Raw genomic sequence first — 25,679 nt, 5'->3', positions numbered from 1 at the left:
TAAAGAAAACTCCAATTCCCAATGTGATGGTATTTGGAGGTAAGAAACTTTAGTTGAGGTACTCAGGTTTGGGGGGGTCAGGCAGTTCTATACCTAGTTGAATTACCATTCACAAAGACCCAGGTTCAAGCCCCCACTCTCTACCTGCAGAGAGAGTTCATTACTCTCTATATTGCCAGAAAAAAATCAAAGGAAGAAAGAAAGGAAAGGAAGGAAGGAAGTGGAGCAGAGGGTAGATAGCATAGTGGTTATGCAAACAGACTCTCATGCCTGAAGCTCCAATGTGTCAGGCTCAATATCCTGCTCTACCATAAGCCAAAGCTGAACAGTGGTCTGGGAACAAAAATAAATATTTCAAAAAGGGGGGGGGGTGGTAGTGCAGCGGGTTGCGCGCACATGGTCATGGAGCAAAGTGCAGGGGCCAGTGTAAAGATCCCGGTTTAATCCCAGTAGGGGGGTTTGAAGAAACTACAGCTGATGGCAGAAAAACTCAGACTGTATGTAACTTGACAAATGGTGAATTGATTCAGCGTCAAGAATGGGATGGCAAAGAAAGCACTATTACAAGAAAACTTGAAAATGGAAAATTAGTGATGGAATGCGTCATGAATAATGTCACCTGTACTCGTGTCTATAAAAAAGTAAAATAAAAGATTCCATCATAAATTTGGACAGGTGTTAACAGTGAAAGGTATGTTGGGTGTGGATGGACAATGGAGTGCTGCGTGCTTAAGGGCGGGAAGGTAGAACGGGATATTGCCTTCCCAGACATCAATGCCAACAGTATCCAGCAGGGGGCAGCAGACACCAGCTCACGGCTCCAAGCCCGGAGGCCTATGATCATAAAGTGGCGGCTGATCAGAAGCCAGAGGAGCCACACAATTCCCACCACCAGAACTCCGTATCCCATCCCCTCTCTTGACAGCTTTCCTATTCTTTATCCCTCTTGGAGTATGGACCCAGGATCATTATGGGGTGCAGAAGGTGGAAGGGCTGGCTTCCCCGCTATACGTGGGCGTTGGCAGGTCAATCCATACTCCCAGCCTGTCTCTTTCCCTAGGTTTCAGGTTCAATCCTCAGCACCACCATAAACCAGAACTAAACATGTTTTCATAAACAAAATAAATAAATGAATAAATAAATAATAACTTTTTAATTTTTTTAAATATATATTTATTTTCCCTTTTTTGTTGCCCTTGTTTTTTCATTACTGTTGTAGTTATTATTGTTGTTGTTATTGATGTCATCACTGTTGGATAAGACAGAGAGAAATGGAGAGAGGAGGGGAAGACAGAGAGGGGGAGAGAAAGACAGACACCTGCAGACCTGCTTCACTGCTTATGAAGCGACTCCCCTGCAGATGGAGAGCCGAGGGCTCGAACTGAGATCCTTATGCCGGTCCTTGCGCTTAACCTGCTGTGCTACTGCCCAACTTCCAATAAATAATAACTTTTTAATATTTATTTATTTATTCCCTTTTGTTGTCTTTGCTGTTTTATTGTTGTAGTTATTATTGTTGCCGTTGTTGTTGGATAGGACAGAGAGAAATGGAGAGAGAAGAGTAAGACAGAGAGGAGGAGAGAAAGATAGACACCTGCAGACCTGCTTCACCGCCTGTGAAGCGACTCCCCTGCAGGTGGGGAGCCGGGCTAGAACCAGGATCCTTACACCAGTCCTTGAGCTTTGCGCCACCTAAGCTTAACCTGCTGTGCTACCACCCAACTCCTTAAATAATAACTTTTATACCCCGGTTCAAGCCCCTAGTACTCACCTGCAATGGGGGAGCTTCATGAGTGGTGAAGCAGAGCTGTAGGTGCCTCTCTCTCTCCCATCCCTCTCAACTTCTCTGTCTGTTTCTATCTAATAAGTAGATTTTAAAAAACATTTATTTATTCCCTTTTGTTGCCCTTGTTGTTTTTTATTGTTGTAGTTATTGTTATTGTTATTGATGTCATCATTGTTGGATAGGACAGAGAGAAATGGAGAGAGGAGGGGAAGACAGAGAGGGGGAGAGAAAGATAGACACCTGCAGACCTCCTTCACCGTCTGTGAAGCGACTCCCCTGCAGGTGGGGAGTGGGGGGCTCAAACCCGGATCCTTATGCAGGTCCTTGGGCTTTGCACCACATGCACTTAATCTGCTGCGATACCGCTCAACTCCCGATAAATAAAATATTTTTAAAAATAAACTCGGGAATTGGGCTGTAGTGCAGCTGTCTATTTTTCTCTCCCCCTCTCTGTCTTCCCCTCCTCTCTCCATTTCTCTTTATCCTATCCAACAACGATGACAACAATAATAACTACAACAATAAAACAAGGGCAACAAAGGGAATAAATAAATAAAATAAATATTTTAAAAAATAAATAAATAAACAAACAAACTCATCTTCCTAATACGTTAAAAGGGGGCAGGGTTGAGAGCATAATGGTTATGCAAACAGATTGTCATGCCCGAGACTCTGAAGTCCCAGGTTCAATCCTCTGCACCACCATAAACCAGAGCTGAGCAGTGCTCCGGTTAAAAGAAAAAAGAAAAGATTCTGGTTTATCTAATATGTTAAAAAGGAGGAGCATGAAGAGGAGGGGGGTCATTCAGGAGTAGGACAGAAGGCAGGAGGATGAACATACCTTTTTTTGGAAAGGTGCTCAGGGAAGGCCTCCCTGAAAGGCTAGCTCCTGTGGCTGGTGAGAGCTCACCTGGGAGTATGTGATTTGTCAGGAAAGTGACCCAGGTTCGAGTCTCCAGTACGCCACGTGGAAGGACTACAGCACTAGGGAAGCTCTGGTCCTTCGATGTCTCTTTATTTAAATGTCTCTGCCTGAAAAGGTCTGGAGAAGGGAGGCAGAAGGAAAGGGAGGCAAGCAGGCAAGTTGCAGGTGAAACTACAGGAAGGAAAGGCAGGAGCCAACTTGGGGGTGGGGGCAGAGCAGTACAGAGCTCTAGGTGTACAAAGAGCACATTCAAAGGTCCTGAGGTCAGAGCCTGTGGTGGGTCCCAACACCAGCTCAGAGATGGGAGCAGGGTGGCTGATGGGAATCCAGGCAGGCAGAAGGGGGGGGTTTCCAGTGGAGGTGCTGTGGGGTGCATGGGCTCAGAATACAAGAGCTGGGGGGCACAATGGAGTGTCTCCTCCCTCTAGGAGTGGGAGGGCTAGCAGAGGAGGCCTGGATGCAGGGGGCCTGAAGGAACTTCACAGAGTGAAGGGCTGAGCACTGGCTTTGTCTCCCCCCCTGCCAGCCCCACAGCACCATGCACCAGGGGGTGTCCTGTGTCCCTCCCTGCACAGTCCCCAGGCTGAGGAACAGTGAGTGCCTCTCTCTGCTCCTCCAGCCTCACTTGTCACCAGCCAGTACCTCTGATATGAGCGGTGCCTCACTGACCCCTCCCTCCTGGCTCGTAATGACTGTGTTGGGGGGGCGGGCTGAAATAGAAGCTGTGATCCCCACTTGTCTATCTTCCAGTCTGCCTGCCCTGTCTCAGGAGGCCCAGGTCACTGCCCCTGGGTGGTCCCTGTCCTACACCCCTACTGCCTGTGGCCACTGGGCCAGTCTACCAGGCACTCAAGCTCCCTCACCCCCTCCACTCTAGCTGTAATCACAGCTCAGACCCCCCTCCTGTGAATAATTGGGGCTGATTTAGGGGCTATCCGGAGGGGGGGGGCTAATGGAGTTGATGGGGGCCGCCCTGGTGATGAGGGGAAGGCTGAGAGGCAATTAGCAGGGACGGCAGGCCTCGGCAAGCACCTAATGTGCCCGCTGCCCACAGCTGGGGGTGGGGCTTGCATTCAGGGTACACTTGGCCTTAGGGAGGGGTCCTGGCCCTCCTTTGGCAGCCCGCGGCACAAGTAGTAGGGGTCCCTCCTTCTCCCCCTTGGGCTGTCATAGTTCTCTCACCATAAACACACACACACACACACACACACACACACACACACACACACACACACACACCAAAGAGACACAGAAAACCAAGAGACGGGGTCATGAAGGGTAGGGAGGGAAGCTGACACAGTGGCTTTGGAACTCTGGAGCCCCTAGAGCCCTCAGTGCTCCCCAACATGCGCATGCGTGTTCACACACACACACACACACACACACACACACACACACACACACACACTCAGAATCCTAGCCCTCACTGGGGACCAGCGCCTGATTAATACCCACATTAGCCCTGAATGCCCTCCCCTCCAGCCCCTGTCATTAATTACCTCCTCTCCGAGCCAGCAGAGGGGAAGCCAGGCCCTCTGGGGCAGAAGGAACTGAGCCCCAGCCCCTGGACAGAGCAGCCACTCTGGCCCCTCCTCCTTGCTTCCAGAGGAGAGAAGGGCTGGCAAGGCAGGACTGAGGAGGAAGGAGGGAAGAAGGAAGAAAGAGAGGGAGTGAGGGAGATGCCATCCTCCCTGTAGGCTCCAGAACCCCACTCTCCACTCCTCTTTTGAGGTGCCCCCATTCTTACCCCTGGGCATGGCCAAAAGCCCGAATTTCTCCTGACAGAAATGGAGGACCCCCTGATTGAGGTGGAGGCCAATCTCTGCCTTACCCCACAGTACCACCTGTCTACACTCTTGATCTGGGGGTGCAAACAGTACTTGGCAAAGTTCGGAGCAGAGAGAATGTGTGTGTTTCACAGAAACTGTCACTTGCCCACATGAGAACATGGGGGGGGGGGGGCTGTGAGGTATCCCATAGACACCCTACTGCCACAGAGAACTGCACCAGGAACTTTGGGTAGAAAGGTGCAGTGGGAAGTTAGGGGTTCAGTGCATGAAGGGAGTCCCTGAAGGGGTCCCACCTTCTCCCCCTTGGACTCTCATCTCTTTCTCTCATACACACACAACACACCAGCTGCCTGGTCACCCCAGTGTACCTTTAAAATGTCCTGGGGTTCCAAGCTCCAGTGCCCCAGCCCAACTCCAGCTCCACAATCTCCAGAGCCCTTGCCTCTCCCCACAAATGAGCCCTGGGTGTCTTCCTTTGAGCCATCCCTGGTAGCCTAGCTCCCACTCCAGGGTGGGTGGAGGCTGCATGTGATCCTCCCACCCCCTCCAGCACCCCTGTGAGCCCCGTTAGTAGACCCAAGAGCCTAGAGGCTGGGCAATCAATAGCCCTCAAAGAGGAAGACACTAATAACTCGAGCCCCCTTGTCCTCCACCTCTGCCTGCATTAGCTCTGACCACAGACCTGGGCAGCTGGGACCCGCTGGGGGCAGCCTGGAGCTGATAACCCCTTCACAACCAGGCTGGAAGCATGTGGGCAGACAGCAGGAGGCACTGCCTGGTCCTCTGAGGTACAAGGCCTGGAAGCACAGGTCCCCCTCCCACTTCTGAGGTATGAGGACCTGAGACCTCAGAAACACACTTAGGAGGTGCCAAGATCTACATCCAAGTGTGGAGGGCTGCCTGAAGGAGGTGGCATGGGAATAGAGTTTCCACTGGGGAAAATCCAGGAGTGGGGGTTAAAGCTGATGTTGGGTGGTGGTGGGAGAGCACACTATCCTTATCCCTACACTCCCTGCAACACCTCGGGTAGTCTGATGTCCTGTCTCATCCCCAAAGATCAGGGCCAGGGCCAGGGCCAGGGCAGGGGCAGGGGATCTGCAGAGGCAGTGCAGGATGGAGAGAAGAAGGGGCCAGGCCATGGCACACCCAAGAATGTACACAGCACAGTGCTCGAAAGCCTGGGTTGAAGCCCATAGTTCCCACCTGAGTGGGCAGGGGAAGCTTCATGAGCTGTGAAAAAAGTGCTGCGGGTCTCCCTCACTTCCCTCTTTTGCTCTCTTCCTTCTCAATTTCTCAGTATCTGTTTTTTAAAAAAGGATGGAGAGGAAGATAGTGGGAAAGAGGATAAGGAGACTGGCAAACTTTCATGCCTCCTGCAGAGAAGGCCCTGGGGTTTTTACACCTGAAGTTTGTTTGAGACTCAGAATGGTGATCCAGGAGGTGGCTCAGTAGATAAAGCATTGGGTTCTCAAATATGAGGAGGTCCTGAGTTCAATCCCCGGCAGCACATGTACCAGAGTGATGGCTGGTTCTGTCTCTCTCTCCTGTTATCTTTCTCATTAATAAATAAGCAAATAAAATTAAAAAAAAAAAGACTAAGAATGATCCTATGAGTTGAGAGCTATTTTACCCCTCTTCTGTTGGCATGAAGGCACAGAGAGGTTGAGTAATTTGCCTGACATCACATGGCTATAAATGGCAGAAGCAGGCCCTCCACTCTGGAATCCAGGAGTCTACACAGCAGGTCACCCAGCCTTGGGAGTCCAGGAGGGACCCAGTACACTTTGTACAAAGGCTCTGAGCAAAATCACCCGCTGTTGCTCCCACTCGCCTGGGCTTCATCCCACCTCCCAGCCTCTCTCTTTGCCCAGCCGCGGCTGCCCTGGCCAGGGCTGATCCCCTCTCCCCCCATGTCCTTCTCCATCTCTCTGTGGCCCCGGTCAGCTCGGCTGGCCCTGTCTTGTCTGTCTTTCCAGCTCCAAATCTCAGAGCTGAGCAACTGGAACTTTCCATCTTAGTGCTGGATCACTGGGGGTGGGGGTGGGGTAAGGGGGTTGCATGGGGGGGTAGTGGTACAGCAATGCTGACAGCCAGAATTCCCGGGCTCTGGCTCCTCCAGGGACTGACTCCATGCCTTCTAAGGGTGAGGGCTGCCCGTCTGTCCAAGCTCCCATGGGGATCTGGTGGGAGAGGGGGCCTGTGGAGTCTGGACTCCACTCCAGCCTGGGACCCAGGACAGTCTCCCAGCAGGCTCCACTCTATACACTTCCTGGAAACCTGGACAGATGCCTCACACTCCTGTCGGGAAGCCAGCCACAAGGGACAGGGCAGGAAGGAGGCAGAGGCTGGCAAAGAAGCCAGGGGTCTGGAGGAATGGGGACCCCTGGGTGGTTGACAGAACCCATCCCCATGCTGGGGGGCCCTGGGGAACCCTGCTGGCTTTTGCACCACAGCTCTCTTCTCCCTGGAGTTGGGACATTGAGAGCCTGGAGAAGCTGCTTAGAGAGGGAAGCTCTGGGGTCTTTCTTCAGGTGTTCATGGTGCCCAATATCCTTCTTTTTCCCTGTCTTTCTTTTTCTCTCTCCTCTCTTTATTCCAATGAACTGTTCTGGTTGTATTTTTATTTTACTTTTAAATTATGATAGAGACAGGGAGAGTAAAGGAGAGATACCTGCAGCACAGCTTCACTGCTCATGAAGCTGTAGGTGGGGACCAGGGGGTTGAATCCAGGTTTCTGTGCATGATAGTTTGTGTACTTTACAGACTGTGCCACCACCTGAGTCTGTTATTATTATTAAGTTGTGTTTTTAGATTTTATCTATTTATTCATGAAGAAGATAGGAGGGGGAGAGAGAGAGAGAGAGAGATAATCAGACATCACTCTGGTGCATGTGCTGCCAGGGATTGAACTCAGAACCTCACACTTGAGAGTCTAATGCTTTATCCACTACACCACTTTCCAGACCACTTAAATTATTTTTTTAACCGGAGCACTGTTCAGCTCTGGTTTATAGTAGTGCTGGGGGTTGAACCTGGAACCCCAGAGCCTCAAGCATGCAAATCTTTTTGCATAACCACTATGCTGTCTCCTGGGCCCCCTCACTGCCCTCTCTGAGCCCCTTTCTTCTAACACAGCCCTCAGCCACAGAAAGGGGTGAAGGGAGATCCTTGCTGACCTCAGACTGCTGTCCAGGTCCCAGGACTCCCTAGAGCCCTTGGGGCCCCCTCCTGTGGCCCTCTGCTCATGCTCAGCCTCTGGTATGTGGTCTGGGGGAGGGGCAGCTAAAGGACTTGCACAGCCAGCAGGTAATTAACAGAGAGAGGTGCCCCACTGGGGGGTGGAGGGCACATTAATGGGACCAGAATCCCAAGGTGTTGTGGGGGGGTCCCCACATGTGTGCCTGGGTTGGGGGTGCTCATCAGCATGTACAGCAGTGAAGGGGCGGGAGCTCACAGGTCATGAGGTTGGCAGTGTAGGAGCGACAGCCTGGACTGTCCACCTGGACTGAAAGGCCCAGAGCTTCAGCTCAGGTTCTAGATCAATAAAAGTTTCCCAGTTCCTCTACCCAGGTCCCCAGAATCCCCCTTCTCTGTCCACACCTGATTCCCAGAACCCTCACCTCCCCTGCCTACTTTTCCAGCAGTTGGAATGGCCTCTAACATCCATTACCTTGGAAATGCTCCAGAAGCCCTAGAAGGACCCTCCTGGCCCCACCCTCCTTGCCCGCTGGCCCTGCAGCCATCACAAGCCTGTTCAGCCAGAGTCCTGTGCCTCTACTCATCCCCAACTCAGAGGAGCAGCAGCACCCTCTTCTGAGGCTCAGGGCTACACATGGGGAGCAGAGGAGGGAGGGAGGCCCCACAGAAGCCTTGCTGGTCTCAGGAACCTTCCCTAGTCAGCCACTTGCCTTCCCTATGTGCCATCCCAGCATGCGCCTGCCCCCAGCTTTCCATCTCCCTTCCCTGCCGGTCTCCTCCCTATTCTTCTGTTTTTCTTCCCATCTGACCCTGGAATCACCTGTTGGGGCTATGCACTCCCGCGTGCACACACAAGCGTGCACACACACACATACACACACCTGCCTGCCCCTCCAAGTGGCCCCACCTGTCTTAACCCCAGGTTCACGGGGCAAGAGAGCCAGCTCCACCTCCATCCCCAGGCAGAAGACAAGGCCTGTGAACTTGGCCCTTGGGGACCAGACGACACCCCAGCCCGCCCCCAAATCAATCAGCCCGCAGGTCAGGCCTCTATTAGCTCTAACCAGCCTGGACAAGAGGCAGACGCAGCAGGGCCAGGCCTGAGGGTGATAAGCCCAGATTGAATCACTGTGGGGGGGGGAGCCGGGCACCCAGGGACAGGAGACGGCCACAAGATTAGCTCTGAGGAGCCAGGGAAGTGTGGGGTATTGCAGAAGCCACCAGGGTGATTGGAAGTGATGGCCGATAGAGGTGGAGTACGGGGGGGAGGGCTGACCCTCTCAGGTCGGGGGTGGGGGCCCAGGCGATGAAACAGAGTACCTCCCCCAGCTTCCGCTATGCAGACAGAAGCCTTGGGTCACCCAGCAAGGCCAGTGATGTTTCAAGAGGGCCAAGGGGAAGAAGATGGGGAGAAGACCCTGCCTTAAGGTGCAGTCCCTGACCTCTGGGCACTAACCGCAAAGCACTTAGAAGCAGAGGTGATAGCAGGGAGGGACAAGGGTCCTAACTCTCTTCCCTGGCATCCCTAGCCCCCCCTTCTCCCTTGTACACTTATTCTTCTGTTGCTTCCATTTTGCCCCCTTCTCCAGCCCATTTTGTCCCCTTCTCCCTACCCTCCTTCTGCACCCCCAACCTGCCTGAAGGCAAACCAGGCCTGGGCAGCCAGATGCCCCCTGTCCCCTACCAGGTGAATGGTGTGACCACAGACTGGGATGCCACCACAAGGTGGGGGTGACATCTGCGCTGGGGGGGGGCAAGTCAGAGGGGGAGAGGCCTAAAGCCACGCCCCCACCGAGTCCCAGCTACCACCACAACCCCACACACACCCAGAGCAACGATGTCACCCCAAAAACTTGCAAGAGACACAGCCGAGGGATAATAAATATAATTGCTATGGGGGTGCAGGCAGGCCCCGCCCACCCTGCCCCGTGGCCCCTCCTGCATGCTGAGGGCGAGTTAGTGCTGCGCGGTCACCCGGGGCGGGACCCCTGGGACGCAGGGCGTGGCTAGCCCAGCACGTCCAGGTAGACTGGGGGCGCACGGGCCAGAGCCTGCAGGCGGGCGTGCACGTCCTTGATGTTGTGGCGTTGCTGAGGCTCCCGCTGCCAGCAGCCCCGCATGATGGCGTAGACCTCCGGGGGGCAGGCGCGTGGCCGCTCCAGCTCCCGGCCCTGCGTGATGCACTCGATGGCCTGGCCACGGAGGGAGGGAGGACAGCGCTGGGCCGGGGCGGGCGGCGGAGCAGCCGGCACCGCGCTCCCAGGCTCCAAGGCAGCTCACAGGTGTCGGAGCTGCCAGGCTCCTCCCAACCAAGGAGGGTGCCTGAGCCTCAGAATCCTCCCCAGAACAGGCAGAGGCAGGACCCTGGGGCAGGCTAGGGGCAGGGCTTGAGGGGCTGCAGGGAGAAGGGCCCCAGTTATTTGCCAAATGCACCAGCTTAGTGTTGAGGGTTGAAGTGGGGAGAACAAGGAAGGGGAGGTCACTTCCAGAAAGGTGGGGGGGGAGGCAGGATTGCAAAGGGAAAAAGTTAATTTGATTTTAGGAGGGATGGGGAGATAGCATAATGGTTATGAAAAAAGCCTTTCATATTTCATGCCTGGAGTATCAAAGGTGCCTGGTTCAATCCCCAACGCCATCATAAACCAGAGCTGAGTAGTGCTCTGGTTTAAATTAATTAATTAATTAATTAATAATTTTAAGGTAGAGTGGTCCAGGAGATAGCACATTGTCTAGAGCACTGGACTCTCAAACATGAGGGCTTAAATTCAATCCCCAGAATCTCATATGCTAGGGTGACACTCTAGTTCTCTCTGTCTCACAAATAAACCATTTTATTATTTTAAAAAATTTTTAAATTTTATTTATTTATTGGATAGAGACTGTCAGAAATTGAGGGGGAATGGGGTGATAGAGAGGGGAGAGACAGAGAGATACCTGCAGCACTGCTTCACCACTGGCAAAGCTTTCCCTCTGCAAGTGGGGGCCAGGGGCTTGAACCTCAACCAGGTGCGCCACCTCCTGGCCCCTTTATTATTATTATTATTATTTTATTTGACTTCTCAATCCCTCTCTCTGTCTTGTGTGGAATTCTCATAGATAATAAAAATAAATCTGGGGAAAAAAAAGTTTAAAGTTGAGGGTAATCTCGCTTCCTCTTCTCTCCTGTAGGTGGCACTCTGTGGACACCCAGCTGATCTGAAAAGCAGCTGCAGCAGGAAAGACCCGAGTGAGACCCCAGGAAGGACGGTGGAGCAGCTGAGGGTCCTGGAGCCTCTTCCTCCTACTCTCCCACCACCCCCACCACCACCATTAGAAGACTTGGGCTATGGGCGGTACTAATTCCATTCCTTCTCTCAGTGCTTGAGAAAATTAAAATCTATAACCCTCTCCCCCACCCCACCGGCCTCAGGGGAGCAGACTGCATTAGTAGGAGAAATGGAAACTGACAGCTGCGAGCCAAAAAGGGGGCGGGGGCGCCGCTCTGGGAGACTGAACACCTGGGGCCGCAGCGTGCGGGTCGGGTACCGAGAGCGGGGAGCGGGGGAGGGCCGGGGCGTCCTCCCTGCAGCCTAACCTGCACCCTGCTGCTTCAGTGCTGCGCCCCTCCCGTGCACCCTAGTGCCTGCTGGGCTCCAGGCCTGGGCTCCATTTCTGAAGTGTTCCAGGGTTCCCTCCTGGGCAGTGAGTGGGGTGCAGAACAGGAGAAGAGGAGGCAAGCGAGGAGCAGGGCGGGGTGGGGGCGGCCCGCAGGGCGTGGCCGGGGCTGACCTCGGTGTTGGAGAGCTGGTACCAGGGCTGCTTGCCGTAGGTGAAGATCTCCCACAGCACCACGCCGAAGCTCCACACGTCGCTCTCGGTGGTGAACTTGCGGTAGAGGATGCTCTCCGGCGGCATCCAACGGATGGGCAGCATCGTGCGGCCTCCCACCTGCCGACCAGGCTCCCCGTCACCTCCAGGGGGCGCCTGCCGCCGCGCCCACCCCCAGCTCTCGCCCGGTTATTAAAAATAGATGGTCCTGGCTCCCCCCGCCCGGGCTAAAAGGGAAAAACCGATGATGCCTGCTCCTGTCCTGGGCAGCGGAGTCACCGCGGACCAGAGGGGCTGAGAACCCAGAGCCGGCGAGTCTCACGCCCAAGACAGAGAGGCAGGGGGCACTGGGGGAGGGGTGGACACAGGGCCCTTACACGGTAGTAGTCGGTGCTGTAGATGTCCCTGCTCATGCCGAAGTCCCCGATCTTCACCACCAATCCCTGGCCCACCAGGCAGTTGCGCGTGGCCAGGTCTCGGTGCACAAAGTGCAGCCCCGCCAGGTACACCATGCCCGCCGCCACCTGGCTGGCCACAGACAGCAGCTGTCCCAGGCCCAGGGGCCCCGGAGCGACGTCCTCCCGGTCAGCCAGCAGCTTGGCGTCAGGCCCGTGGGATCTGCGGGAGAGCAGGGAGAAAAAGTGGCGTGTGTGTGCATGTCTCAGCAGAGGGAACAGAGCAACCTTGCCCAGCACGGTGGCCTAAGATTGTATGCCACCGTGTAAAGGGCAGTCTGTGGGTACTGAAGTGGTGTTTTGGAGTCTCTCTCTCCCATCTTTCTCTGTCTTTCTAAAACTATTTTTAAAAATTAAAAATTGGGCTGGAAGGCCACTCTGCAAGGACCAGGTCCACACCTGACAGGGCATTTAAAAATAACCCCAACGGGCCAGGTACAGTGCACACATTACCAAGCTCTGGGACCCAGGTTCAAGCCCCCACTCACAGGAGCTAAGCTTCAGGAGTGATGGAGCGGTGCTGCAGATATCTCTCCTTTCTCTCTCCCTCTGTGTATCTCACCCTCTACTTAGAAAATGGCCACTGTGGGCATTGGAGTTATGCAAGCATCAATTGTCAGTAGTAACGCTGGTGGCGAAAAAAATGTTTGCCTATTTAAAAAATAATAAATTAGGGCAGAGGGTAGATAGCATAATGGTCATGCAAAGAGACTCTCATGCCTGAGGCTCCAAAATCCCAGGTTCAATCCCCTGCACCACCATAAACCAAAGCTGCAACAGTGCTCTGGTTAAAAATTTAAAAATAATAATAAATTAATAAAATAAAAAGGATGGGCTGTGAGAAGCCCAGGACCTAAGAGAGGAGCCCAGAGGGCCAGGGTGGAATAGAGGAGAGGGCTCAGGGAGCTGGTGATAGAGGAAGTGAATAGGAGAGAAGCATCCAGGGATAAGTTGTGTGTGGGGTGGTGAGTACTTCCATAATGTCAGTCCCTGATCACCCTTCTCCATCCTTTTCTGAGCCTTCGCCTGAGCTGACAACTTTGGCAGTGCTTCCCTTTGCCTGGGAGATAACCCAGTAGTTCTACAAAAGGTTTTCACGCCTGAGGTAGAGGTCCCAAGTTCAGTTCCTAGCACCACTAGAAGCCAGAGTTGAGCACTGCTCTCATTTTTTTTCAGGGTCAGGTCAGCACACATTCTACCATGTACATGGACCTGGGCTCAATCCCCTAGTTTCCATCTGCAGGAGAAAGCTTCATGAGCAGTGAAGTAATGCTGCAGGTGTCTGTCTCCCTCTCTATCTTTTTTTTTTTTTTTTTCCTCCAGGATTATTGCTGGGCTCGGTGCCTGCACCATGAATCCACCGCTCCTGGAGGCCATTTTTCCCCCATTTTGTTGCCCTTGTTGTAGCTTCATTGTGGTTATTATTATTGCCCTTGTTGATGCAATTCGTTGTTGGATAGGACAGAGAGAAATGGAGAGAGGAGGGGAAGACAGAGAAGGGGAGAGAAAGATAGACACCTGCAGACCTGCTTCACCGCCTGTGAAGCGACTCCCCTGCAGGTGGGGAGCCGGGGGCTCGAACCTGGATCCTTATGCCGGTTCCTGCGCTTTGCGCCACCTGCGCTTAACCCACTGCGCCACCGCCCGACCCCCCTTCCTCTCTATCTTACCCCCCTCTCAATTTCTCTGTCTTGTCAAGAAAAGAAAGGGAGTCGGGCGGTAGCGCAGCGGGTTAAGCGCAGGTGGCGCAAAGCGCAAGGACCGGCGTAAGGATCCCGGTTTGAGCCCCCGGCTCCCCACCTGCAAGGGGGTCGCTTCACAGGCAGTGAAGCAGGTCTGCAGGTGTCTGTCTTTCTCTCCCCTTCTCTGTCTTCCCCTCCTCTCTCCATTTCTCTCTGTCCTATCTAACAATGACAATAACAACAACAATAATAACTATAACAATGAAAAACAACAAGGGCAACAAAAGGGAAAATAAATATAAAAAAATAAATAAAAGAAAATCCTTTAAAAAAAAAAAGAAGAAGAAGAGAAAACAAAAAAGCCACAAGGAGCAGTGGATTCATTATGCAGGCACCAAGCTCCAGCGACAATCCTGGGGGCAATTTAAAAATTTTTTGTTTGTTTCAAAGGTCAGAACATCAGTCTCCATTGACTCTCTTTCTGGCAGGAAAACTCAAGTCAGAGAGGAAAATTACTTGGTACTGAGCTTGATGCAACTGACTCCAAGTCTGCCCTCTCTTCCCCATCCCTCCCGACCACCATCACTGGAAAAGGCTTCAATGAGGGAGATGAAGCCATTACAGTTTAGTTGAGAGCAAGGCTCTGCCTGTAGTCACATTTCCCCTGAGTCTGCTACTGCCACCTGTCCTGGAAGGTCACCTAACCTCTTCAAGTCTCATATCTGAAATGGGCTATTTCTTGGGTGAGCAAAACAGCTCACTTGGATACTGCAATGCTTTGCCATGCTCATGACCTAGATTAGATCCCAGCCCCACTGCATTGAGGGAAGCCCCCCCACATACAGTCCTCTATCTCTAACTTAAAAAAATAAAAAAGGAAGAAAGGAAATAAAATGGGCTCATTTCTTGGTATTATCAGGAAAACCAGTAACCATATCTGAAATGCTCCATCTACAATGGAAAGTGTGAATTTTCCTGTTATTCCCTTCAAGTATAAATTGTCACATGTGCTTTGACACTGTACCAAATAAGTACACAGATGTGTTTTTATACCACTAAATCTCCATAAGCCACACATCTCCATAAGAATGGATTGTACGGGGAGTCGGGCGGTAGCGCAGCGGGTTAAGCGCACGTAGCGCAAAGCACAAAGACCGGCCTAAGGATCCCGGTTCAAACCCCCAGCTCCCCACCTGCAGGGGAGTCGCTTCACAGGCGGTGAAGCAGGTCTGCAGGTGTCTGTCTTTCTTTCCCCCTGTCTGTCTTCCTCATCTCTCTCCATTTCTCAACAACAGTAATAACTATAACAAGGGCAACAAAAAGGGAATAAATAAATAAATATATTTTTTAAAAGAATGGATTGTACATAGTGGCTAGACCACTGGACTCTCAAGCATGAGGTCCCAGCATGGATCCCAGTCATTGCATGGACCAGAGTGATGCTCTGGTCTTCTCTCTCCTCTCTCTCATGAATTAATAAATACATTTTTAAAAAGTGAGTTGTAACGTACTGGTATAAGCACAGTGTTTGAAGCACAATGTGTGTGGTGCTGCTGTAGCCACCTAAGCTGTCACCTCCACAGCATGCACACATCCCTCAATCTCACCACCTTCAAGGTGGACCCCTGATCTCTACAGAGACAGCCCCCCCCAACCCCAACCACAGTCACACTGTCCTTTGCCTGTCTCCACCACCACCACCCTAAAACATCTGCCTCCTCCCATCTCTAGGTCCTATCCCCAGGCTTCTTGGGGAAAGGAACAGTGTTTTATGCTCCTTCTTGGTGTCCCCTTTCTTTTCAGACAAGCAGCAGCAGCGTGGCAGCGGGGGGTGGACACGACACATGGAGCCCCGAGAAGGCAGTCATACCGAAGGAAGCGGTTGAGGTCACCGTGCCGCATGTACTCGAAGACCATGAGCAGTGGACGGCCCTCAGTGCAGACACCGAAAAAGCGGACGATGTGTTGGTGCTGCAGCATGGTCAGCAGCTCGGCCTCCCGTTGGAAGTCCTGCCGCGCACTCTCAGACACCTCCTTCAGTGCCTGGAGAGGGTGGGGATAGGGACAGCACCCAATGAGGCTGTGCAGACCTGGGCACCCTCACCCCCAGCCTGAGCTGAGACCACAGGGTTCACCTTGACAGCCACCAGCATCTTGTCCTGTTGGGGTAGCAGGTGGTGGCACTCAGCCAGGAAGACCTTGCCAAAGGCTCCCTCGCCCAGCTCCCACTTAAGTACGATGTCCCGGCGCTTGATGTGATGAACGCCTGGGAGAGGGGCTTGCAGGCTCAGATCAGGGCTGACCTTGGGGGGCAGGGCCACCCGAGGGGGGAAGGGGCCTGAGAGTGGGCTGTATTGCCAAGCCCCATGACATGGTATGGCCAGGGGAGGTAGGGACCAGGGGGATGAGCAAGGTGGCAGCACAGTGACACACCACATACATACACAGACTGGCCCCCATCCTAACCCATGATAGCCGCTCACAGGCATCACTGAAGTACTGTGGGTTCTCGATGATGTGGCCCTGGAGTCCTGAACCTTTGCCCTCAGTGGGGCTCAAGGAGCTTCCCCCTAATGTCATGAAGTGCAAGGACATAGCCAGTCCATCCTCTGGGGCCAGCACAGCAGGACCTGGGAGGAGACACAGCCACAGGGAAGGGTCACAGCCCCAGTATATACGTTGTAGGTGCCCAGAGATGCTCGCCTGGAATTTGCGAGGAGGAAGGAACAGAGGAGAGAGGGAGCAGAGGAGGAAGGAACAGAGGAGAGAGGGAGCAAGACAGTAGGCGGGGGAAGGGGAGGCACTGCGGCCTCTCTCTGTCTGGCTCCTGTCCAACCCACGGCCCCCAGGGCCCCCAGAGAACTCCCCCACTGCCCCCCTCCTGCAGAGCTTAGACCTCCCAGACCCACTTAGCATTTGACTACAATCCAGCCACCAATTAGTAGCTGCTGCCTCTGAAACTACCCCTTTGCTGCTATCACATTCACCCCACAGCCTTGGGGGGGGGGCTTAGACACCCTAAAATGTATGCATGCTCCCCAGTGCTCCAGGTTCACATATAGCACCCCAGTACAGAGCACAGTCAGGAAGGAAGGAAGCAGGCCAGTAGGATGGACAAACAGACAGTGCCACTGTAGCCCCCACTCACGGTTGATTCCAAACTTGTTCCTCCGCCCACATTTGTTGAGCACAAGGAAGAGAGAAGACAGGAAGAGGCAGGCAAAGACAGCCAGACCCACAGCCACGGAGACCTGGGGGCAGAGTGTTCAGAGCTGGATCTGCCCTCAGACCCCTCCCACCCCATCACCATCACCACCAGGGCATGATGTTGCCACCTACCCAGAGCTTAGAACCTGGTCCCCAGTGTTACTCCCTCTCTGCCCCACCCCGAGGGGGGGGGGCAAAACCACAACTGGAAGGGTGGGTGACAGAGCTGGGAGTGAGGACCATGCAGAGCCCCTCACTTTGATTCTCCCAAATCTTTCCCACACTCACCCCAAAAGGTGTCTCATCTTTCTTCTCTACAGGGTCTCCAGATGTGCTGTTGGTGTCTGTGGGGACACGGACAGGACAGTGGGCCTGGGCACGCACTTCCCACCCTGGTCTGCGCTGACCTCATATCCTCAGTCAGCTGGGCTACTCACCCACTGGAGAGAAGGACACTGCAGGGGAGGAGGGAGGAGAGAGAATGGTCAGACAGGGAGCAGAGCAGTGAGACCCCTTCTCTGCTGGGGTTCAGCATGAATAGAAGGCACCCTAGACCTCAGGGGATAAAAGGAGGTGGCCCTATTCCTTCAGGGCGAGGGTGCCCCACCAGCGCCCCCTCCCCAACCCATCCATAAGTGACAGTCCAGGGGCAGGACTGGGGCCTGGGAAGGTGGGGGCACCAGGGCTCCAGGCCCCTTTCTGTCCAGGATAGGTGGCTCAGCTTCTGGGGGGGAGAGGTCAGGATCAGGAAGCAAGCTAGGCCCCCCAGACACCGGTCTTGCCCTGGGTGGCTCCCAGGGACAGGGACGGAGCGCACCAGGGATGGGGTCCTCTGGGTTGAACTCGAAGGGGTTGTCCATGAAGGCAGCCAGGACCCAGGCAGCGGCGTGGCCCGAGGGGTTGGCAGCGAGCAGCGTGTAGTTGCCGTTGTTGACGTGGGTGGGCTGGTTGAGGCGCAGGCAGCCGTGCCGCACAGTCTCGTTGGCAGCCGGCTCCAGGAACTCGGTGAAGATGAAGCCAGTCTCATTTAGCACTGAGCCATTGAAGAGCCAGTGCAGGGAGGGCGCCGGCTGCCCATCCACCGAGAAGGGGATGCACCAGTGATGCAGCTCCACTGGGTCATGAAGCTGGACGCTGGCCGGGACTGGGGACAGAGGATGAGAGTCAGGGGACACGGAAGGGCTGGGAGCTGCTGGACTGACTGCCGGGTGGGGCTGGGGCCATGAGTCATCAGGTGACTGGCCTAAAAGAAGCGGCTTTGCAGGCTCAGAGCAACAATAGGAGAGATTTTGAAGGCAGTTGACAGTACCTCTTAGATAAACCACATGTACAGAACTTTGATACTAAGGTCAGGCGATGGTGCACATGTCATAAAGCACAAGGACCCAAGTTTAAGCCCCAGGTCCCCACCTGTAGGGGGAAAAGCTTCACAAGCAGTGAAACAATGCTGCAGGTCCGTTTCTATCTATCTACCTATCTATCTATCATATTCCCCTTCCCTCCCGATTCCCTCTGTCTCAATCCAATAAATAAATAATTTTTAAAAATCTCAGATACTTATGAAGTTCAGTCTCAGGCCTAAAGTTGACATATAACTGCCCCCAGAGAAGCAGAGTGCTAGCTTATGAAAGTCATAAGATTTGGGATCTCTGGGTAGGAAATTTAATTGTGTGTGTTCTACCAGGTGCACCAACACCCAGTCCCTGGGAAGGAAAATTATGTCATTGAACTTTAAAAAAAAAAGTGGGACGGGGGCCTAAGTATCAAACAAGCACAAAAGCTTGGACACAGTTAAAAAAAAAAACAAACTGAAAGAAGAGATGGGTCTGGGCTGAGAGACAGCATAAAAGTTATGCAAACGAGTTTCATGCCTAAAACTATGAGGTCCCAGGATCAATCACCGTAAGCCAGAGCTTAGCAGTGCTCTGGTCTCTCTCTCTTTCTCACTCTCTTTATCTCTTTCATTAATTAAATACATATTTTTTAAAAAAGAAGAAGTTCTGGTAAGAGTAACTACGACTTCAAGTGTGCCTGCTTGATGCACATGGAGTGTACTTTTCAAAATAAAACAAGAAAGTCATATAATGTGGCAGATTTGACTTGATTCCTTGGTAGATCTAGAGCGGTTAGGCAGCCAGCCTGAGTGAGAGGAGCTGGGAAGGGGGCATGGAGGGGGCAGGCTTGAAGTACCACAGAGCAGAGAAAGCGGGGCAGCTGGCGTGGAGGGCCTCAGGTAGCTGGAGCAGGCAAGGGTCCAGAAGGAAATCTATCTCTATCCCTCTGGCCTTGACAAGCCCCCAGGACTTCCCCCAAAGGATCATGTTTTCATGGGAATCTGGAAGCAGCTGGGAGGGAGCAGCTGTGAAACTATAACCCATCCCTCTCTCAACCCCGGGGGGGGGGGGGGGGGTAGGTAGTGGTACAGCAACAGCGATGGGGACGCACAGGAGACGTTGACCTGGACGGAGACTTCAGTCCGGCCCACGTCGTTCTCTGCCCAGCAGGTCACGTTCTTCCTGTTGAGGTCACTGGTGACATTGGCCAGGGTCAGCTGCAAAGACGGCAGAGCTCCAGATTGCTGAGTCAGGGGAGAGAAGGGATGGTCAGGAAGTGCCTCAGCTGGCTGGGGGTTGAGGGGATGGGGTTCTGTGTAGGGGGTGGAGGTATCTCTGGGGAGCCCCTCTGACTCCATATGGAGCAGAGAAGAGACTGGACTGGGAGGGGAGGGAAGACAGGAGTATGGATGAAAGTGTAGCTGAGAATGGTTCCCTTAAAGACTGATTTATTTTTATGCGAGAGACACCACTTCACTGCTCAGCTCTGGCCTATGGAGGTATCAGGGATTGAACTTGGGAGCTCTGGGGCCTCAGGCACGCTAGCCCTATGCTCAGAACTGAGGATAGGTGGTCCAGGAGGTGGCGCAGTAGTAAAGCTTTGGACTCTCAAACATGAGGTCCCGAGTTTGATCCCCCAGCAGCACATGTACCAGAATGATGAAAGAAAAAAAAAAAAAAAACTGAGGATGGCTCAGCAGCACTTGCTGGAGTAGCTCCTGGACCACTCATGTATAATGGTTATGCAAAAGCGTTCATGCCTTATGTTCTGAAGTCCCAAGTTCAATCCCCAGCACCACCATAAGTGAGAACTGTGCAGTGCTCTAGTTAAAAAAAAATCACAACAATTAAAAAAAAAACAAGGGCAACAAAAGGGAATAAATAAGTAAATATTTTTTAAATCACTGGCATACCCCATTTAGCATATACATTATCATGTGCAAGGACCCAGGTTCAAGCCCCTGGCCCCACCTACAGGGAGGACGTTTCATGAGCAGTGAAACAAGTGCTGCAGGTGCTCCTTCCTTTCTAGCTCCTCCTTCCCTCTCAATTTCTCTGTCCTAGTAAATGAAAAAGAACAGGAGGAGGAGGAAGAAGAAGAGAAGGAAGGAAGGAGGAGGAAGAAAAGGAAGAAGAAGAAAACGACTGCTGGGAGCAGTAGACTCGTAGCGCAGGCACCGAGACCCCGTGATAACCCTGGTGGCAATAATTATAAAATTAAATTTAAAAATTATAGAACAGTGGGGGTAGATAGCATCATGGTTATACAAAGAGACTCTCATCCCCGAGGCTCCAAAGTCCCAGGTTCGATTCCCCCACACCACCATAAGCCAAAGCTGAGCAGTGCTCTGGTTAAAAAAAAAAAAAAAAAAAATTAGAACATAACCAGTGACAGCTAAATACATTCTGTGAATTCCAAATGCCAGATTCATACACAGCTCCTTTGAGAACAAGGAGACCCTGGCCACCTCCTCATTCCTGCCTTATACACAAGTCAGTCTAACAAACCAAGGCCCATCCCAAGGAAGGGCCGAAACACAGATGACTCAAATAACAGGGCAGTCGTCAGGAGCTGAGGTACCAGGACCTGCTCTGGCAACTGAAGACAGAGAAACCAAGTGACCCCATTCTGAGTCATCAGCACAGAACCAGGTTCAAATTCTCTTCCTAACAAAAACCACAGACATGTGGATACTCGATGACAATCATTCCCTATTGTATGGGCCATGGTTTTCTCCTTTTGTAAGTTAAAGAGATAAACAAAAGGATCTCCTGACATTTCAGGAAACTATTTTCGTTAAAATGGTAAATGTAAATAGCAATAAATAAAAGGCACACCAACCTTATTTACCTAGGAATTTCACAAGTGTGGAATAACTTGAGGAAGGGCTGAAGGAAGTGAACTTTCCCCAGGCTTCCATTAGAATACATGAGTCCAAAGATTCCACAAGAGCAGGCTGGGAGACAGCTCACCTGGCTTTACCAAAGACGAGGACATAGGTTCGAGTCCGCAGCACCATATGAAAGCGCCATGCACAGTGGAAGCTTCACAGGCAGTGGAGTAGGACTGAGGTGTCTCTCCTCTTTCTTTTTCTCTCTCTACTACTGGTGGTGGTGGTGTGGGGCGGGGCGGGGGGAGTGTCTACTGGGAGTGGTAGAATTATGCACACACAAAAGCCCAGCAGCAAAAACCAAATATTCCAGATAAGCTTTCCTGCCTCTTCTGCAACTTGGACTTGTAGCCACTTCAAAGGAAGATCCTGTCCTGCCCTGCCCTGCCCTGAGCTGCTCTGGGTTGTCCCTTCTCCTCCAGATCACCCTGGAGTATAGCAACATGCCACCAACTCATCCCTTGGAGATGCTCTGAGCCCTTTTCTCTCCTGGAATGACTAGAACTTTCCTCCCCTCCATAGACCCCCAAAATAGTGACTTTTCTAGAGGAGGTTTTTAGAAAACAGATATGCATTTCCCAGAAAGAAAAGCATGAACCTGGAATTTCCCTAACCAGAGGTCTCTCTGCAAATGGCCGTGACCCAGGGCTCACCTCTACCCTGTCCCCTTCTCATTACTCATTCTAGGTGTGGTTCCCAGTGGGAAAGGTGACAAGTGGTCCTTCCACCATGCCTAGAACCCCCCCCCCCAGCTCAGCTCTCTATTCCTCTTTCATTACCCTTCCAGGGGCTTCCGGAAATTCCAGGGTGGGTGGCTCTCCCTAAAATGAAGCCCTCCAGAGTGAATACCACACCCCCGGCTCCAGAGGCTGAACCCAGTGTGACTGCCCAGGGATAATCTGCTTTGGATGGGCTCAGCCCACTGTTGGCTCTGCTGACCTCCTCATCTAGGTCTCCAACTAGCTGCAGCTGCTCCTGGCTACCCAACTCCAGTTTGAGCTGGAGGCCAGAGATGAGTGACAGAGAAGAGAGAGGCCAGAGCGTGCCCTGAGGCAGGCAGGACATCGGAAGGCCATTGTGTTCACCTCTTCAGTTCAGAGATAAGAAAAGCAAAGTGCAGGCAGAGTGGGGGATTTTTCCAAAAGTCATTTCCAAGAATGGATTAGGGACAGAGATGGAGCCAGCCCAGTGCTTCCTTTACTAAGATGCTCATCACAGCCCAGAGGAGATAGCTTCTAGAAGCCACCGGAAAACACAACAAATTCCCCCTTCCCCCAACTCCAAATTTGTCCTGGGTGCAGGGTCACAGAGATCACACCCCAGGTTGACTTCTGGGGCAGGGTGGAGGAGAGAGCTCACCTTCACAATGGCTGACTCCTCTAGCTCAGCCACAGTCCAGCCGGCCTGCTGCAGGTCCTGCCCTTCCACCTGGCACTGCAGCCACACGTCATCGCCCACGTCCACTGAGGTGTTAGTCATCAGGATCCTCAGTGTGGGCAGGCCTGGTGGAATGCGCAGGGGTTCATGCAAGGAACAGCCTCAAACCCCTCATCCAAGGGTATGTACCTTCTCCCCCACTCCTACTCCCACTGGTGTCTGTTCTCTAGCATCCCTCTAGGGCTTGCACCCCACCCCCAGCCCTGGTTGGCACCCCTGAAACCCTCAGTGCCTACCACAACTGGTGTTAGAGGTGCGGGCCAGGGCCCCCTGCTCCAAACAAGGCAGCTTCTGCTGGCGCAGGCCACCCAGTCCTTCCTCTTGCCAACGCTGCAGCCAGAGCAGGGCACAGGAACAGTGCAGAGGGTTCCCCGACAGCACCCTGGTGGGTGTGGGGACACCAGGAGGGTGGGGAGGAGGTCGGCAGGGGTGTGCAGGTGGAGGGCAGGGTAGGGATGGTGTGTTGCCAGAGGGACATGCCAAGTGAGGATGCTGAGTGTGGAGACCAAGGGAGAAATGGCCCAGAAGCCTCCTGGAGTGGCCCCGCTGGCCCCAGCTGGCCTTGCAAGCACTGTGAGGACATGTGTAGGCACAGGCTCTGAGGACCCAGCTACCCCTGCCTGCACCATAACCCAGGCCAGTGACCCCTCTAGGAAAGGTAGTCTCTTTTGGGGATTGGAGGTAGGTCACAGGCATGCAGAGCCATTGGTCTCAGCACCTAGGCACCCCTCACAGCCTTCCAGCTCCATACAGACTGCCAGCCCACAGTATCACCCACCTCCCCTGACCCCACTCACAGCTCCTGTAAGGAAAGGCCTTGCACAGCTTTCCAGGACAGGGACTCCAGTGCATTGGAGGAGAGGTTCCTGCGGGGTGAGGTGGGGAGACCCCTGAGCACCTCCTAGGGTGATGAGGGGAGGAGCCTGGAGGGAAGTGACAGCTGGCTGCCCTCCCAGTCAGGCCACCAGAAGCAGCTGCAGGCCATGGAGGCAGACTGAGTCGCACTCTTCAACCTGAGACTATAAGGGTTAACCCCACTTAACCCCCTCCACCGACCCAGGGTGGAGGGGGGGGTCTGAGGAAGCAGCCGCTACCCCTCCCCCACTGGCTCCAGCTGGCAAAGTGCTGAGGCCCCAGCTGAGGGAGGGGGCTCCATCTGTGCTCCCCACCCACAAAAGGGACCCAGTGGAGGAAGGGGGAAGAAGCTTCCACACTCCCTTACCCCCTACTGGATGACAAGGATCCCAAAGTCTTCCCAGGGGACTAAGCAAAGTGGGTGAGGAGTTGCCCCAGGCCTGGACGTGCAGAGCAGGCTCAGTGGAGACAGCTCCAGGGGTCCAGATTAGAAGCTCCTGTCTTTTGTGCCTTTTGCCCTGATGCTGACCTTGAGCCCTGTCCCCACTTCCATCAGGACCCCTCTCCTTCCCATCAGGTCTGCAGTTTGTGGGTTCTGGGTTGGCAGGGCAGAAAATGAAGAGGTCAAAACAATCCACCCACTCCATTGTCAGGCAAAGCTGGGTGTGGGCACTCATTCTTCCCCTCACTGCTGGGTGACCTCTGTCCCCAATTATCACTTCTCTGATTCTCACAGCCTTCACTCACTGGACAGGTGTGACATGCCCCTACTAGCAGGGGGAGCCCGGGGCGGGGGGGGGGGGGGGGGGGATTCTGAGAAGACAGTATTGTCAGGTGTCCCTGAGAATACATTGTCCACTGGAGGCCCCCACATGCAGTCCCTGGTGTAATGTCACCTCATTTCTTTTTTTTTTTTTTTCCTCCAGGGTTATCGCTGGAGCTTGGTACCTGTACCATGAATACACCACTCCTGGAGGCCATTTCCCCCCTTTTGTTGCCCTTATTGTTTATAGGTGTTGTTACTATTATTGTTGTCATTGTTGTTGGATAGGACAAAGAGAAATCGAGAGGGGAGGGGAAGACAGAGAGGGGGAGAGAAAGATAGACGCCTACAGACCTGCTTCACCGCCTGTGAAGGGACTCCCCTCAGGTGGGGAGCCGAGGGCTCAAACCGGGATCCTTGTGCCGTTCCATGCGCTTTGTGCCACGTGTGCTTAACCTGCTGCGCTACTGCCCGGCCCCCATCACCTCATTTATTTATTTTATTTTATTTTTTATTTTTCCCTTTTGTTGCCCTTGTTGTTTAACATTATTGTGGTAACTGATGTCACTGTTGTTGGATAGGACAGAGAGAAATAGAGAGAGGAGGGGAAGACAGAGAGGGGGAGAGAAAGATAGACACCTGCAGACCTGCTTCACCACCTGTGAAGCGACTCCCCTGCAGGTGGGGAGCTGGTGGGGAGCTGGGGGCTCGAACCGGGATCCTTGCGGGTCCTTGCGCTTTGCGCCACGTGCGCTTAACCTGCTGTGCCACCGCCCGACCCCCCATCACCTCATTTCTTACTATTGCAGCAATGGTGTTTGGAATCCCAGCCCAACGCTGTGAATTTGGAGGACACAGCGCCCTCCCACCTCTCTTCCTACATGTAGTGAGAAGTTAGGAGCTGAAGGGGGTTCTGGCTGGGGTCCCCCACAGCCTCTCCTTCGGACCTGTCCCCCTGTCCTCCCTATCCTCCTAACCTCTCAAGGAGGGACAACTGTGACTCAGGAATAAATGGTGGTGAGTGAAAGTGGCATATTTGATATCCAGGTCCTGGCTGTTCCTGGAACCAGGAAATGGGTAGGAGAGAGTCCCTGCTCAAATCTGGATCATGTTCCTATCCTTACTTTCATTGGCCTGAGGGGTCTCTGAGCCCTAGGGATAACCTCCTTTGAGAGGCAGCTCTGCCACAAGAAGCATGGGATGGTCACAGCAAGGCCCTGGTAGCTGGGGATGCTGGGTGGGTGGGCAGCAGCCCTGGAAGAGACAGGAGGGAGCACCAGGGGGGTGGGAAAGCTGGCTTCCCTGACCAAGCTGGTCCCCAGAGAGGGCCAGCCCATTAGCCACCCATGTCTGTTGTCCCACCCTGCCCGGCAGGCCCCAGTCACTCACAGGCGACGCAGCCGAGGGGTAAAATGGAAGGCATCTGGAGCCACGAAGCTGAGGCCACTCTTCACGATGGTGCTGGGAAGGGGTACAGCAGGGTCAGCTCTCCACATCAGCCATCCTAGACTGTGACCTCCCTGCCCACACCAGCCCCTGGCACTCCCCA

The 25,679-nt window shown here is 53.4% G+C and overlaps 1 protein-coding gene across 4 annotated transcripts in view; it reads right to left on the bottom strand.

The window, feature by feature from the left end:
- Nucleotides 1-9,570: 9,570 nt before the first annotated feature.
- NTRK1 (neurotrophic receptor tyrosine kinase 1) overlaps nt 9,571-25,679 on the bottom strand; it is a 33,016-nt gene continuing 16,907 nt past the window's right edge. For all 4 annotated transcript variants that reach the window (XM_060201639.1, XM_060201640.1, XM_060201641.1 and 1 more), the window contains 15 exons: nt 25,520-25,591; nt 23,310-23,378; nt 22,749-22,894; nt 22,435-22,577; nt 19,296-19,428; nt 17,668-17,994; nt 17,288-17,305; nt 17,139-17,194; nt 16,792-16,894; nt 16,127-16,273; nt 15,779-15,909; nt 15,514-15,686; nt 11,884-12,124; nt 11,468-11,626; nt 9,571-9,891 (listed from right to left, as the gene is read on the bottom strand). In XM_060201639.1, coding sequence (XP_060057622.1) covers nt 9,706-9,891; nt 11,468-11,626; nt 11,884-12,124; nt 15,514-15,686; nt 15,779-15,909; nt 16,127-16,273; nt 16,792-16,894; nt 17,139-17,194; nt 17,288-17,305; nt 17,668-17,994; nt 19,296-19,428; nt 22,435-22,577; nt 22,749-22,894; nt 23,310-23,378; nt 25,520-25,591 — 2,104 coding nt within the window. In that variant the 3' untranslated portion in view covers nt 9,571-9,705. The remainder of the gene's footprint in view (nt 9,892-11,467; nt 11,627-11,883; nt 12,125-15,513; nt 15,687-15,778; nt 15,910-16,126; nt 16,274-16,791; nt 16,895-17,138; nt 17,195-17,287; nt 17,306-17,667; nt 17,995-19,295; nt 19,429-22,434; nt 22,578-22,748; nt 22,895-23,309; nt 23,379-25,519; nt 25,592-25,679) is intronic.

Source organism: Erinaceus europaeus, chromosome 11, assembly GCF_950295315.1.
Source record: "Erinaceus europaeus chromosome 11, mEriEur2.1, whole genome shotgun sequence".
NCBI classification, from domain to species: Eukaryota; Metazoa; Chordata; class Mammalia; order Eulipotyphla; family Erinaceidae; genus Erinaceus; species Erinaceus europaeus.
The sequence above is the reverse complement of the archived record's forward strand: the minus strand, read 5'-3'. Positions and strand labels throughout refer to the sequence as shown.